At 42.9% G+C, this 14,801-nt stretch overlaps 1 protein-coding gene across 3 annotated transcripts; it reads right to left on the bottom strand.

The window, feature by feature from the left end:
- Nucleotides 1–3,844: 3,844 nt before the first annotated feature.
- LOC138735424 (gap junction beta-6 protein) lies at nucleotides 3,845–14,755 on the bottom strand. 3 transcript variants are annotated; one of them, XM_069883431.1, is made up of 2 exons: nucleotides 14,655–14,755; nucleotides 3,845–5,677 (listed from the first exon to the last, which is right to left on the bottom strand). In XM_069883431.1, the coding sequence occupies exon 2, from the start codon at nucleotides 5,653–5,655 to the stop codon at nucleotides 4,864–4,866; it is 792 nt and encodes a 263-aa protein (XP_069739532.1). In that variant the 5' UTR covers nucleotides 5,656–5,677; nucleotides 14,655–14,755; the 3' UTR covers nucleotides 3,845–4,863. The 3 variants fall into 3 exon arrangements, with proteins under 3 accessions (XP_069739532.1, XP_069739535.1, XP_069739534.1); XM_069883434.1 differs by lacking the exon at nucleotides 14,655–14,755 and adding an exon at nucleotides 10,475–10,615; XM_069883433.1 differs by lacking the exon at nucleotides 14,655–14,755 and adding an exon at nucleotides 8,020–8,147.
- Between the last annotated feature and the right edge of the window lie 46 nt (nucleotides 14,756–14,801).

Here is a 14,801-nt window from a genome sequence, read left to right as displayed (position 1 = left end):
GCCTGAGGGGAGAGCTGTACCCACTAGGGTGTAGGATATCAGATCCAACAGTCCCTCTGGCTGTGGAGGCCACGATCTCTGAAAGCATTGCAAAACAACTCAAAATGTTCATGGAGAACTCTTAAACGCCTGCCCCCTCCGCCCTCCTTCCTGGCAGCAGCAGCTCAGCAAGCATCAGGTAATGAAGACAAGAAGTAGCTTGACTGCTCTTAACCCAGGTCTCCAGCTATGCCTTTCCCCTCACCGCAAGAAGGACGTTTAGGCTCTGGAGTGAGTCCAGAGAAGAGCAACGAAGCTGGTGAAGGGGCTGGAGAACAGGTCTTATGAGGAGCGGCTGAGAGAGCTGGGGGTGTTTAGCCTGGAGAAGAGGAGGCTGAGGGGAGACCTCATTGCTCTCTACAACTACCTAAAAAGAAGTTGTGGAGAGGAGGGTGCTGGCCTCTTCTCCCAAGTGACAGGACAAGAGGGAATGGCCTCAGGCTTGGCCAGGGGAGGTTCAGGCTGGACATTAGGAAAAAATTTTTCATGGAAAGGGTCATTGTGCACTGGCAGAGGTTGTCCAGGGAAGTGGTTGAGTCACCTTCCCTGGAGGTGTTTAAGGGACGGGTGGACAAGGTGCCAAGGGGCATGGTTTAGTGTTTGATAGGAATGGTTGGACTTGATGATCTGGTGGGTCTCTTCCAACCTGGTTATTCTATGATTCTATGATTCTTTTGCTGCAAATCAAGAAACATATTCTGTGAGCTAGAAGTCGAGCTGTGAGTGATCATTACTCAGATGTACACAACAAGGACTCTTCTCCCAGGCTGGCTGCTGGGCACCTCCTCACCATGCTTTGCCACAATCACCACAGTGCCAATGGGGCAGCCAGCAAGGCAGCGCACGCTACTTTCTGAAGAACAAAAATAGGTTTATTCCAGGAGCGCTGTAATAAGCCTTGGTTCAATAAGGGAAATAGAGGTAACACTGGTAATAGAAACACATACCAAGCAATTGGGAGCAGAGGCCTGCCTCGTGGTGGCTGTGGTGGTGCTTTCCAGCATGCTATCATGGGGCAAAGGTGGGTGAGGCATGAACCACAGAGTCCCTGCTCAGCAGTGGGGCTGGGAGAGCTAAACTCGCTCTGACTTGGCAGTGAAGAGCTGGCAACTGCAGTACACGAGGTAGGGTAAGAGTACCTAACCATGCAGAAGGTGGAGAGCGGGTTCAGAGCATCCCACAACTGATCTCATTTGCTTTTAGCACTTTGGCATGCAGGGTTGCTGGGAAGGGCTTAGCTCAATGGAAAAACAAAGCCAAAGCTGCAGAGGGGTTAGGCTGTGAAGAAGATGGAGGGATGGAGGAGGGCATGCAGTGGGGCTGGAGTGAAGGGCTGTGGTGTGTAATGGGAGACGAGTCTGCTGCTGGTCAGGATTTCTGCCAGTTTGATAGGGAAGAAAGGCAGGGTGGTGCGGGGTGCAAGGAATTTGCAAGAGAGCTTTTCCAGAGGCTCTGATTAATCGTTTGGCACCACAGGGAATTTAAGCAGTCTCTGCCCCAGGCATAACAAAGGGGAAATCACAGGGTGGGGAGAAGCAGCAGGGATGGGCAGGGACAATTAAGCCAGCTGCCATGAAAGAAACTGGCTGAACTACCAGGGGATGGTGGTGCCAGTATAGCAAAAGCTGCCTGTCACCAGTGGGTCAGAGATTTGGGGGGGAGACCCTCTCCCCAGAGGATGGCTACAGAGCAGGAGCAAGGGCAGGCACAGAGAAGGGCTGGAGGGAGTGTGCTCTGTGGTTCAGAGCAGCCCCAGCCAACTTGTGAAGGCACAGGAGGAGGTCTGAAACCAAGAAAAGCTGCTCAGGTTTTCTTAGCCCTTCAAAACACAGCTGCCTCCCGCTCAGGCCACAGGATGCTGCAAGCAGTGCAAAGGTGACTTGGAGGGAAAAAAAAAAAAGGAAAAAAAAAGACAATGAAAGCTGCCATTCCCTCATGCTGCCATCTACTTCAGTGTAATACAACAGGAGATGAAAAATTATTTAAAGAGGGCACCGAAACCATCAGGGACTTTTCCTTGGCATTAGAAAAAGTCAGGGGATGTTTCAAACAAAGGAGAAAAAGCCATAATTAGGGTTGCATATAGCGTGATAGGAAACATCCCAGCCAAACACAGCTCAGTCACAACTAGCCTTCCCTGCTGAGTCAATGAATTAGCCTAAGTGTACCTTGGATAAGCTCCGTCTCTTTGATTTACAGCTGCCTTGGCACAGGTTGGACAGGGACGGGCACATCTGTTCCTGACCTTTCTGGCTCCCAGCCATCCTGGCAGCAGGGCAGTGTTGATTCTCTGCACCTTGCAAGGTCCTGCTACCACGCAGGAAACACTCAACCAACCCAAACCCATTTACACCATAGCCCCACACACACGTGCTGGAGCACAGAAGACCACATACGCCCAATTTCTTAATTTAAGCTTTGTCCACTTATCCAGGCTTACAAAGAAAACAGACATGAAACTGACCCTCTAGAAAAATCCAACTGCCGGAATGAAAAACAGTTTGGAAACTTGAAAGCAGTAAAAATACCAAAGAGAGAGCTATCGTCATATCTGCATTTGCGGTTTAGCAGGTCTGTGCTTTATGACAAACCAAGAAAAAGCACCTCTTCTCCATTTGAGGCAAACATCTGCGTTAAGGTGTTTTCCAGGTTTATTGACATTTAGCATACGGCTATTTCAATTTGATCACTAAAAGTGCTGAGACACGATCAGGCATAACCATTAACTGATCTCCATTCATATTCTCTATATGGCATGTGATTTGCAGCATGCCCTGGATGAAAGTCCATAACTCTAGCTGCTCCATGAAACACAGACCTGGAACAGAAGCAGCTGTGTCCCCACACCCTGGGACCAGCACAACATGAGGCCTTAGTCTTCACTGGTTGCTCATGGGCAGACTAGCGGGGGGCAATCCAGTGAGGTACAGCCTGAGCATCCACCTTCCTAACCCTAAGGGAATGTCTCCATTAAGCAAAGGTTTAAACCACTGTCAGAGTGGGACATGGAGACTGGAGAGGGAGCTGTGATGAAGCCACCAGGAACAACACCTACTAAAGCAAACATTTGTAGCACTTTTCACTTCTGCTTGTATTTTCAATCTGCAGAGAGAACAATACAAGCATGCTAATATACAGTTTTGTGTTTTTCCTCAAGCTTGCTAGTGGACATATTTAGAAGACTAGCAGCAATTTCTTTTCACAACAGTTATTTAAAAAGAAAATGTGCTGTGAAGGCAGGAAAGATCAGGAATTTGCCAGTAGAAGACAATTGACAGGGCTCAGCTCAGATCCTCATGCAGGGACAGAGCTGACTCTAGGTATTTTCTCTCTCCTGTTGCTTGTGCCTACACCCTGTTAGGATTCTACTGGTCATACATGAAAAAAACAATCCCCCACTCCCAAAACACAGCATAGACACACAAAGCTACGCTGGCACCTGTAAGAAAAAGTGTGTCCATGATGTTTTTATCATGGTGAGAAGTGGTCCAAAACAAGAAACACACACAAGACTCTACAGCCTTGTGCTACACCCACGTCTATGACATTCAGCATCCCCTGCTGTGTTCAACAGCACACGCCTCCCACAAACACCTAGTCCCCTGCACTCAAGAGTTACCTGTGTGCCTCCGTTAGCGTATGGACCACAGAACTGGGGCATCAGTGCTCTCTGGCTGGGGACGAGTGGAGTGTACAGGCTATGTACACTTTGCATGTAAACCCCCTGCTTGAAAAGTTTTTCATAAGCCCTTGTCCTGCTTAGGAGCTCATTAGCATTCACATGTAGACTCTCACTTCACTGAGCAAGTTTAAAGTGTTTGCTTTTTATTCAGAAGACTTGTTCCTCTTCCAGTGACACTTTTCCATGTCCTTCAAACAAAAAAGCCCCTAGTTTCATAACAGCACTATCAGTCTACCACAAAGAAGAAAAAAAAAAGGCAAACAAATCAAAAACAAAACAGTTCCATGATGTGATACAGTATAAACAAACAAATACAACTAATACATTAGAGAAATAAACATTTACATGAAGTTACTTATGTTTCTATAAAACTGGTAGTATGCAATTAAAAGATAGCCAGGTCTGCTAGATGTTTAAAGCAAGTCTACTTAGGCCGTATCTATATTGTCATGCTGATTTTAGGCATGATTTTGCACTCAGGATATTGCTACCTCTGTTATCCACACTACACGGGGTAGGCTTTCACACAACTTCCCCTAGAACCAGCAGCACATATACAAAGTGTCTCAAGCTACCTGTCCAGACTCAAGCAGCACTTGTAAAGCTGTAAGGATGCAGTCTATCACTGTCTCCTCCCTATGAATATGGTATTGCAGGGCTCATCAGCATACGCCTGGTTAAGAAACAGAGCAGTCAGTTGTGTACTATAACACCTTAAGTAACATGGAATCTTTGATTTTAGAAAAATACTTTAATTGTCAGTTCACAAGTAAAAACTATTACTATTACAAAACATTCTGTAATACTAGAATATCTAGCATGGAAAGAGTTTTGTTCTTATTGCTGTTGCATGTAGCTTTCAGGAGCTGTGCCAGCATGAAGGTACTAGTGGGTTTCCCACTTGCTGTGGTCAGCTTGTAAAGGTACTCATAGGAAAAAAGCCTTTCCTATTTAATCCTCAACGCAATTTTCACATGGTTAGGCTGCCCTGACTTTTTTTCAGTCATGTGCATAATTGACACCTGACACTACATATCAAAGTCTCCCCCAACTTAAACTGGTTCATGTAACAAATCTCATTTGCAGCCTTTAAACAAAGAACATTCACTCCAAAAAGAGTGAACACCAGCACTGACACCACCTTAGCTACTTGTAAACCCTATAACTGTGTTCTGACAGCTATCGGATATCAACTCATTCATTTCGTTTTGTTTGGTTTCTTCCTTATTCTCGTGGTTGGGGTGATGTTTTGCATTTCCAGCTTTTTTAGACCTTCTGAGGAAAAATTTTGCCAATAAGTAACATAATTCAGCCACATTTAAAAGAATGCAAATGCTGGACACAGCAATCATGAAAATAGTAAACACCGTCTTTTCAGTAGGTCGAGAAACAAAGCAGTCTACTGTGTTGGGGCAGGGCCAAGCACTACACTTCATTAAGCGAGGCATCCTGAACCCATCGTACATGAAATAAAATGCATACATGAAGACTGCTTCAAAGACCAGTCTGAAGAAGATGCTGCTTGTGTATGTCCACCACAAGGAGCCGTCAATATGAAACCTCTGTCTTCTGATTTCTTCAATGTCCTTGTATTCGCATTTCTGGTCTCCCTTTCTGAACTGCCTTTTCTTCTCGTGCCTCCTGTAAGCTACATGCATGGCCACCAGCAACGCAGGTGTGGAAACGAAGATTAGCTGCAGGGCCCAGAGTCTGATGTGAGAGATGGGGAAAAAGTGATCGTAGCAAACATTCTTGCAACCAGGTTGCAGAGTGTTGCAGATAAAGTCATCTTGTTCATCTCCCCAGACTCTTTCTGCGGCCACAACCAGGATCATGATACGGAAGATGAACAGGACCGTGAGCCATATCTTCCCGATGCTGGTAGAGTGCTTGTTTACACCTCCCAAAATGGTATGTAGAGCTCCCCAATCCATTGTCTTGTTTTAAGTGTCTGACCTAAGACAAGACAAAACAAAATAAAGATCAATCAAGATGGGAAACAGTTACCATCAAGCATGTGGTATAAAATAAAGACAATATCACATAATTGTAGCACATCCATTGGCTGCAGTAACATTTTGTTGATGCAGCAGGCTTACATATAAGCAGTCAAAGGTAACAATCTAATTGCATATCAACAGGTAATATTTCATTACTTGATTTCACACATAGTATCACATTCAACTTCTACATATATTTGCCAACTGAAAACAGCTATCAGCCACATTAAATGGGAAAAGCAAACAGGGGAAGTTGATGAAAACAGCCTTAATTTAAAAGATACAACTTCTAGTAGTTTGATAACAGTAACAAAAGAATAGGAGATTAACTTGGCCAAATATAAGGTAGGTGTTCTGGATAACCTGCATTCCCAAATAAATAAAAAGTGTGACAATAGGCCTATAATGCTAGCTGAAGTAAATTCCACAATAACTTGAGGCAATGAAAGTGAATTCTTGCTGATTATTCATCTCACTTCGAGTTGGATGTTTAAAATCAGTGCTTAAAGATTCATCCCAAAATTGCATTCTCTCCACTAACTACAAAGAGCCAACAATAACTAAACAAAGGTTATGCGTCAATGTCTGTCATGTCATTCTCCCCCAGCACAGACTGTATTACCCCTAGAATTAGGGAGTCATTTCAGCAGCTGGGAGAGTGCCAAAAAAATCAAGTTGTAAGTGTTCAGACAGGCCAGCAGTAGCTCAGAGACTTCTCAGAGGCATACAGCTTCCTGTAGGCGAGTTTCAAAGTACTATGGCTGTAATGAATTAAAGGATTTCACCTTTGTCTCCGACATAACTCCCAGGGAACATCAAGAGTGTCTGGGTTTGCTCAGCTTCCACAAACAGCCTTTCACAGAGAGCATTCAGAAGTACTTCAGCCCAGGTTAGTTTGCAAGCCACAATAAATTCAAGAAGCCAACATTTTTCCTGCCTGTCAGCCAGGACCCTTTAGAAGTGTTCCAAATTCCCTCACGCAGGTTTTTATTTCTCAACTTTGTCAAATCATTTGCATCTCAGAGAGCACTTTTCCTTGGCACAGGGACTGATAAGGAAAATCACGTTTCCAAGGTTCCTACAGAAGAGCAGCCACCGGCACAAAGTCCATCATACCCATCATGTGACAGAATTAAGATTTTCCTAACTCGCATTACATGAGGAAGAAAAAGATATTTCTTTGCAGTTGTCTTCCACGTCACACTCCCATTCTGCATAATGTCAAAAACCTTTCTGTTTTACAGCAGCAATATGTGGAATCAGAAAGTTACATACAATACAGAACATCCATCAAAGTACACAACAGCTTAGGGAAAATGAGGACATTTAATTGCTAAATGAATGCAAGGTTATTTTTGTTCTTGAGTTATTGGAATGCAAGATCCCTCGGATCAGGCTGGTTGGCTGGGGGAGGGCAGGCTATGCTGCAGGAGGTGAAAAACAAGGGAGGGACACAAGATTTTCTTTGGACAGGAGAGAATCTTTCCTGAGCCTCCTTCAGGAGGCAGAATCTGCGTGGGCTGTTACCTCTGTATCTGTCTGAACACAGTCCTGGAAGCAGAGTTACTTTCCTATTCTGCCAAGTAATTTTTTCTAAGAAGAAATTTCATTTTTCATTACAGATACAGAGAATGTCTCTAAATTAACAGCTTTATGAGGGCAAAGGAAGGACCCTTAATACCAGAGATACTTACAAAACATCCTAGCCAGGTTTTCAAATATTTGCTTCTACACCTTTTTGCCATCTGATTTTTCATCAGACAAACCGTTCCTTCAGGATTTGCCTTAGAGATCATTGTATATTAAACAAAGGAACTGTTACAGCCTTACTAGCCTTTTTATTAGTGTTCTATTACAACTTTATTAGCCTTTTTATTAGTGTTCTATTACACACATTGCAATTTACAGTACTTATAAAATGACACCGCAACTATTATGACTAGAAATACTTACATGCACCTGAATATAAATCCTTTAGAAGACCTGCACCATGTAAACTGTGATACTACACACATCATTCACCCATCCTTTAATTCCACTAGGCTCTTTGCATTTCTTATCTCAGCCATTGTTCCCTCTCCCTGCCTGTCAGCCACCTCCTTGCAGTATGAAAGGCTGATCAGTGCAGCCTATGTATCCCTTCCTCATAAGCCCTGTTTCATGTGTCACCTCTCGCTGTACACCAATCTGACCTTCCTGTTACCGTAACTTCACAAGGATTTTTTTCCACTCCTTCCTGTCACCCTGTGCAAAAGGGGATTAAAAATACAAGTGTCTCAGGGTGCAGTTAAAGGGTACCTTGTCTTCAGTGGCAAAGTTACTTCAAGACGCTTCCCCATCACTGTTTGCTCCTGAGGTCACACAGCAGTTCTCCATCTCCTGCAACTTTGTGGAGCTGCATTATAAACCAGGTGGCTCATTCAAAAGTCATTCCCAGTACTAGTATGTTTTGAGTTTTTTTAAACTCCATCCATTTCACTAATCTGCTTTACAGCACAGACCCACAAAGCATCTGAAAAGCACAACTTCATTAAAAAACAGGCTGCAAATGGCAAAGCATGGAAAGGAAGAAGCAGTCAGGGAAGAGGGGTTTGGCAAAGCTGAGGATAATACATTGTGAAACTATACTCTTCAACAGACTCACTCCATCTCCTCTGAGAGTATGTTGTGCTGGCTTAGCCAAAACATTGTGTTTCAACTCTAGCAAAAGTATGCCTGTACCTGGATCAATGCAAAAAAAAGCAACCACACTTACTTCAGAGATGCAGCCTTTTGCCTGCAGCGTCCTAGTGACTTTTCCTCGCCTTCCCAAGAAAAGCCTGTCCTTCATATTTGCCTAAACCCTCCCCCCTTCACCATTCCTACCTGACTTTCTAAATCTTCCAACTCTCTCTTCATCTCCTGCCACCCACTCTATTCTCCTTGCTGCTTACCAAGCTAGTTGCCAACCTTTGCCCCTTCTTGCTGTACTCTCACAGCCTCTCCGGCTTGGTTTTATGCTGGTGGAGTGTCACGTGATTTCAGGGAAACTCAAGGGATTGATACTGGTATCTAATCAGTTCCTGTAAGTCTCACTGTCTTCTCCCTGAAAGGTGGCACAGTTAAGATTATAGGGCCATACTCAGGGAGCCTGGATTCCATCCAGGCATTTTGGCTCCAGTGTTGCCTACAAGTTGGCTTTAAACAGCTCTCATCAATGCAATTTAGGCGATTTAATGAAGGCAATTCAGACACTGCTTAAGCACACACCTCTCCCCAATAAACAGACACAGACCCAAGCAGAATTTAACCAAGTACAGCCCCAGATATCAGTGCAGATCACTCCAGCTAAATGCCAAGTCTGGGTTACCTGTACTGGTGTGATGGCTCATTTACTCCTAATTTAATCAAACGCTAGGGCGTTGACTCATGATTGTAGGCTATCTTTCTTCCATATAGTTGCTTTTAAGACATTACTAGCCAGTATAGTATTAACTGTCTGGCTGACCAAAGAAGAAAGCAGGAACACTACTTTCCTTTAACAAATGGTAACTCTTATTTTCGTAGAGCCAGTCCAGACACTATTTCTACATGAGCAAATCCAGCCAAATGCTTACAGAAGTAACAGTCTATAGGCAGACAGAGACTTACCTGCTTTGCTGGTCTCATTAATATACTATTGCTGTACTTCTAAGTTCAACATGAAAGCTTAAGTAACTTTTTTTTTCTAAAAAAAACCCCAAACACAAATAAAGTAGGAATGAGGATAGGAACTGGTTAAAAGGAATAAGCTGGAAAGAACAGAAGATAGCTGAAGTCAGTGAGATTGAGTAACTCAAAACTCATTCTAACATGGGACTGTATTAAGTGTTAAATTTTCCTTAAAAAAAGTTGCAACTGGGCATGAAAATAAGCTTTTCAAAGTCTCAGCATAGATCTCTGCTCTGCTACCAACTGAACCTTCTGATCATTTCAGCAATCAGAGGATCACAACAGTGCATGGCTGCTACAGCAGAAGCAACCACCATAAGACAATCACAACATACAACCATGTTCCACTGAAAGTTAGTTACAAGGGAAGCAGTTCTATATGACCATAGAATCACCAGGTTGGAAAAGACCCATTGGATCATCAAGTCCAATCATCACACAGCACAGACGTACACAAGCACCTGTTTTGGTTTGGATTTGGTGGTGGTTTTTTGGTTGCTTTCTTCCTACTAGTAGGCTAGACACTTAATAATTTTGTAGTTCTGCTTCTGGGCAGTGTTTTGAATTCTGTGCTGCCATGGCTTGACTGTCCTCTACTTTAAAGCTAGCTCCTGCAAAACCACATGAAACCGCAATCACAGCACGGTGCATACACCCAGCGAAAATCCCTGCAATTCACACACTGAGGGCAATTATCATTGAGCTCTTGTGGTTATGAGTACAGCTAGTTAGCAGAGGCTTTTCTCACTCTGTTAAAGACTGTTATGCTGGGAAATCATTAGTCAATGGTTAAATCCACAGCTTCAGCAAACAAGTAGAATACAGTGAAGGCAAAGCGAACAGAAGATACGTTTCTTTCACATACACAGCATGACTCTTGCTGTTACAGGATAGCATCAAGGAAAGAAAGTTAGTATTTGGCTAATGTTAGAATATTTACTTGTGCTACAGGAACATCTAGGAGTCTCAGTCAAGAAGGGCCTACAGTAGCTAACACACACAAATTCAGAGTAAGATTACACCCTTCTCCCCACAACTACAAACTGGATAACGACTTACTTACTCTACTGAAGTTACACAGAAATGTACAGGATGTTCATAATGCCTCCACCTTTATCAGAATTTTAGTAGATGGTGTACCAAGAATCACCAGGCCAGTGTATACTCTCCACCACTTTCAGTAGTGCCTCCAGATACTTAGAAAAGATAAGCAGTCTGCCAAGACAAAAGTCACTTTATCTCATCTGGGAATACATTAAGCAGGATAATCTTTAAACAAAAAAAAGCACGGGTCCTGAATGTGCCTTCCCCACCCCCCAAACTGGGGGCAAAGATAACAGACGCCTGCGAGTGGCAGTTCCAATGCAGAATTTTTGCCACAGAAAAGCTTTAGAACACTTAAACTGCAGACTCAAGATCATGACCAAAATTACTTTATGACTCAACTTGACAGAAGTACTATATTTTGAGGTCCATCATGCATTCAAAAGGTCCTGCTGATAAAACTTTCCTTTTAGATCTTGAACTCGACAGTTAAGCTGGGAGCACTAGCTTGCTTAGGGGCTGACACCAGAATCAGTGTTTTAGAGCTGCCTATGCCACTTCTTACAGTGATCCGAAGAACACAGAAATCTGGATTTCAGCAGTTTTGTACTGACATACATTCATCGTGTCATTGTGTCAATCCAGGATCTAGTTTATTGCTAAGCAAAACAGCAAGCACTTAATTGCTAGTGTGTTATTCCAACTGCCAGGTTAGTTCTGGTGCTGTACCACAAGAAAAGAGCAGCATTGCCAGGACTGAACCAAGCCAGCTTCTAATAAACACAGATGAACATCTTGCAAAGACAACATACTTCTATTTCACCAAGAAAGGCTGGCATACAGGCCACAGCAATTACTTGTTAACTCTCTCAGGCTTCCTATCCAATTGTCAGCCTGCCCCATGCCTCAGGTTTCCAGACATTAATCTGGGGATAACAAAATCTCACCATCTCAGAAGACTGTTCTGAAATGCCCCACTACAATTATAGGCTTCAAAAACTTGCACTTTGTTATCAGCGAACCGAGACAGGCAAGTACCAGTTCAAAGTTGGAAGTACAGAGCTTGAATTCAATCATCCAGGACATTCCTGCTACCTGAAAAATAACAGCAGCTTCCTACATTGCTATAGCTTTAATGCAGAGCTCAAACTGTAAGAATATGGAGCTTTGAACTCAGACTTCGGCACCAAAATCCTTTAACTTCACTATTACAGAAGGCAGCTTCCAGCTATTTTAATTTTACAGTGGTGTATTAAAAACTTCAAGATGCATGCATCTGGAGCACTCTGAAGTATCAACAACTCTACTTCTTTCCTGAAAAGTTGAATAAAGATCAAAAGAGCAGTCTAACAATCACAACAGCCTGGGCAAGTCTCTCTAGTATCTCTTAAACTTTGTTCTGAACACCTATCTCGAGATCAGAGTGGAAACTGGAGAACAGAAGAGCCAAGGCAGAGATTAGAGCCAAGACAGAGATTAGAGCATATCTGATTCGACACAAGAACAGGCAAATACTAATCAGGAACAGGAAGCCTCTGACAGTCGCAGATCTGAACACTGCAAGCATTGTACTCTCCTTCTACTCAAGTTCATGAAAACAGGAGGCATTCTTTGCTGTAATTAAACCCAGTGTGAAACCCAGAGATAGCTTTTAACACAACAGACTAGGACAAAATCTGTATGCAGTTAAAAGTTAAAATAATTCACTAGTTAAATATCAACACCAGTAAGGGTTCAGTTCTACCCACGATGACCCCTTCACAACTGTCCTATATTCACATCCCCACAGGAGTTGTAGGTCTTTGTCCAAGCATGTTTGGGAATATTTATAGCTATTTTACTAGCCTACAACTGTAAATGGAGGATTACCTTCCTCCAGAATCTCTCTGCACAAAACACACTCAACTTGCAGGAAACAGGAACTCAGAAGTGCCAGTCACACTGGAAGGTGTAACAAGACAGCACAAGTCCTATTAGGATTTGACTTGTCAGCCATTTTCTCCTGTAAACCTTTGCTTCAAAATGTGCTTTAAAGTTTCTCACTTTGAAAGAAAGTCAAATTCCTGAGGACTATGTCTTCACTGACGTGAGTGTCCCACTTCCCATATTTTTAAATAAAGTTTTATACGCACTGTGCCCTGACTCCCAGTCAAGAAAACAGCAACTTAGTTACGATATTTCCTATGGGTTTTTTTAACCTGTTGTTAAATTCCTATTTCCTTCCCCCCAGACCTAGGCAAGTGTCTCTATCCCCTCTGCAAATCTGCCAACTCCCACTTCAATATCTTTTCATACAAAATTGGTAAGTCACTCTTTCACACATAAGCAGAACTTGCACTCTTTGGTAAACACTAATGAAGTTTATAAATACTAATATTTTATACTGCAGTGCAGCCTTCCTTTGAGTATGTATTTTGTTATCATTTCTGTCATCAAAAGTAAAGACAAAAGCATCTTTTTTTCCTTTTTAAAATATCTATTACAGGAAGAAGCATTTGTATGAGATAAAAGAAAGCTGAAGACTGATTCTATTCTATTCAACTAACAGGAGATGTGTTTCTCTTTTTCCACATTCCTTCTGTTTTGACAGAACGTTATCTCTCCCCATATATCACCACTTCAAGTTTTTTCTTACACAAACTTGTGTTTAGCCAGGCAAGAGCCACAGTTCTCCTTCCAGATAACTCATCAGTCAACACTAAATAACAATTAAAAGCAGCAAGGAACAGAACAAGGAAAAACATTGAAAGAAAAAACAAAGATTCCACCATTGCCTCCATTTCAAGCAGTTTCTGGGAACACTGATTTCACTGGAACTATTCACATGAATTACACAAGAATCAACTTTTAAAGCATCCTCTTTACTCACAAGTACCAACCGAGCTTATGCAATGACTGTTACTAAGAACTTGTACTTCTATCTCAAAGTGCTGCTATTTTGCCACCTACTGAGACCCTGTACCTTTTTCTCCATACAATTACTTTTTGCATTAATTAAATGAGGTTGCCCAAGTTGCCTACTCAGAATATGCTTCAAGGGAGGCAAAACAGCCACACAATCAGAGGCCCAAGCTTCAGAAAGTAGACAGAACTAGCCCTGCCAGGGCAGAAAATATTTCTCTGGAGGAATGAATTAATTCATGCTTTTCCTTGTTTCATTTTTAAGCTCTGCAATACGCAGTACTTCTACCAATTATGAGACTGACAGTTCTAGGGACTGAAGCTTCCCAGAAAGCCTGAAACATGCAGTAGAGGTGCAATCTCATGGCTCTGAAAACATGTTGGAAATCCCACCCGGAAAACTACATTTCAATGCCTAGTTGACATGTGGAGGTGCCTCCTTCTTCCAGGCTGAAGCTTGGCCTATCATTGCCTTGTCCTCCAAGCTAAACCCAACACGTGCACATCCTTCTGCCTGCTGCCCTTCCTCTGGGGCTCTACAAGGTAAATATCTGGTAAGCAGGGTTTCCAGGTAAGTATTCAGGGTTCTCCACCAGAAAGCAAGAGATACTAGAAACCACATATAACTTCAACAAAATCAAGGACAAAAGTACATTTTCTTCTGCTCTTGACTCTGCATACACACATGCTATGGTGATCCCAAGCAGAATCCAGGCCCAAACACCCTCATATCACTTCACCAAGAGCACAGCCAATAAAAATCTCATTAGCAATCAAAGTCAAGAACTGGGTTTAAAAGAGCAAAGACAAAAATAGGGCACTTCCTTCAACTATCTGCCCTGCTCTCTTCGAGCACTTCCAGGCTACATAGTTAAAGAGCACAAGACAAAGATAAATTCAATTCTTCTATTGGGAGAAAAAAAACAGATTCTTCAACACAAGAGATTGGAAAATACCCAATCTAGGAAAACCCAGTGGGGTGGAAACCAGCCATGCCCAGCTTGCCACCACAACACAACTGCCGCCAGCCATGGAAACACTCCTGCCCTTATTCCAACATGCCCCTCATGTTTCATTTAAGGCTTTGAGTGCTCATTCCTGTGCGATCTTATCCAGCCCAGATACCCAGAAACACATTCATATTTCTGACTCACACCTCCCATTTTCTGTTCCCCCTGTAATTTTGAGGAATGTTTCCAGTGTGTGATCAGATGCTCGCTGGACCTGTCAGCATTACTGATGCAAGCTGTTTACCTTCATGCAGCTCCCTTAACATCTGTAGGCGTGCCATAAATTACCTGTAATTGCGGAAGCCTTAATTTTGCTCGGTGTTTTGGCAGGTTGGGCTCTTCACATAACGTGCTTACAGAGAGCTGCTGGGAGAAGGTGAATTAAAAAAAAAAAGAGTGATTGTAAGGAGTGAAATGGGTAATGAACGCCGACAT

This window comes from Phaenicophaeus curvirostris, chromosome 1, assembly GCF_032191515.1.
Source record: "Phaenicophaeus curvirostris isolate KB17595 chromosome 1, BPBGC_Pcur_1.0, whole genome shotgun sequence".
NCBI classification, from domain to species: Eukaryota; Metazoa; Chordata; class Aves; order Cuculiformes; family Cuculidae; genus Phaenicophaeus; species Phaenicophaeus curvirostris.
Note: the sequence above shows the minus strand (reverse complement) of the source record. Positions and strands in the feature narration are given on the sequence as shown.

Coding starts and splice junctions, on each gene's coding strand:
- LOC138735424 (XM_069883431.1), bottom strand. CDS start 5,655: ATGGATTGGGGAGCTCTACATACCATTTTGGGAGGTGTAAACAAGCAC.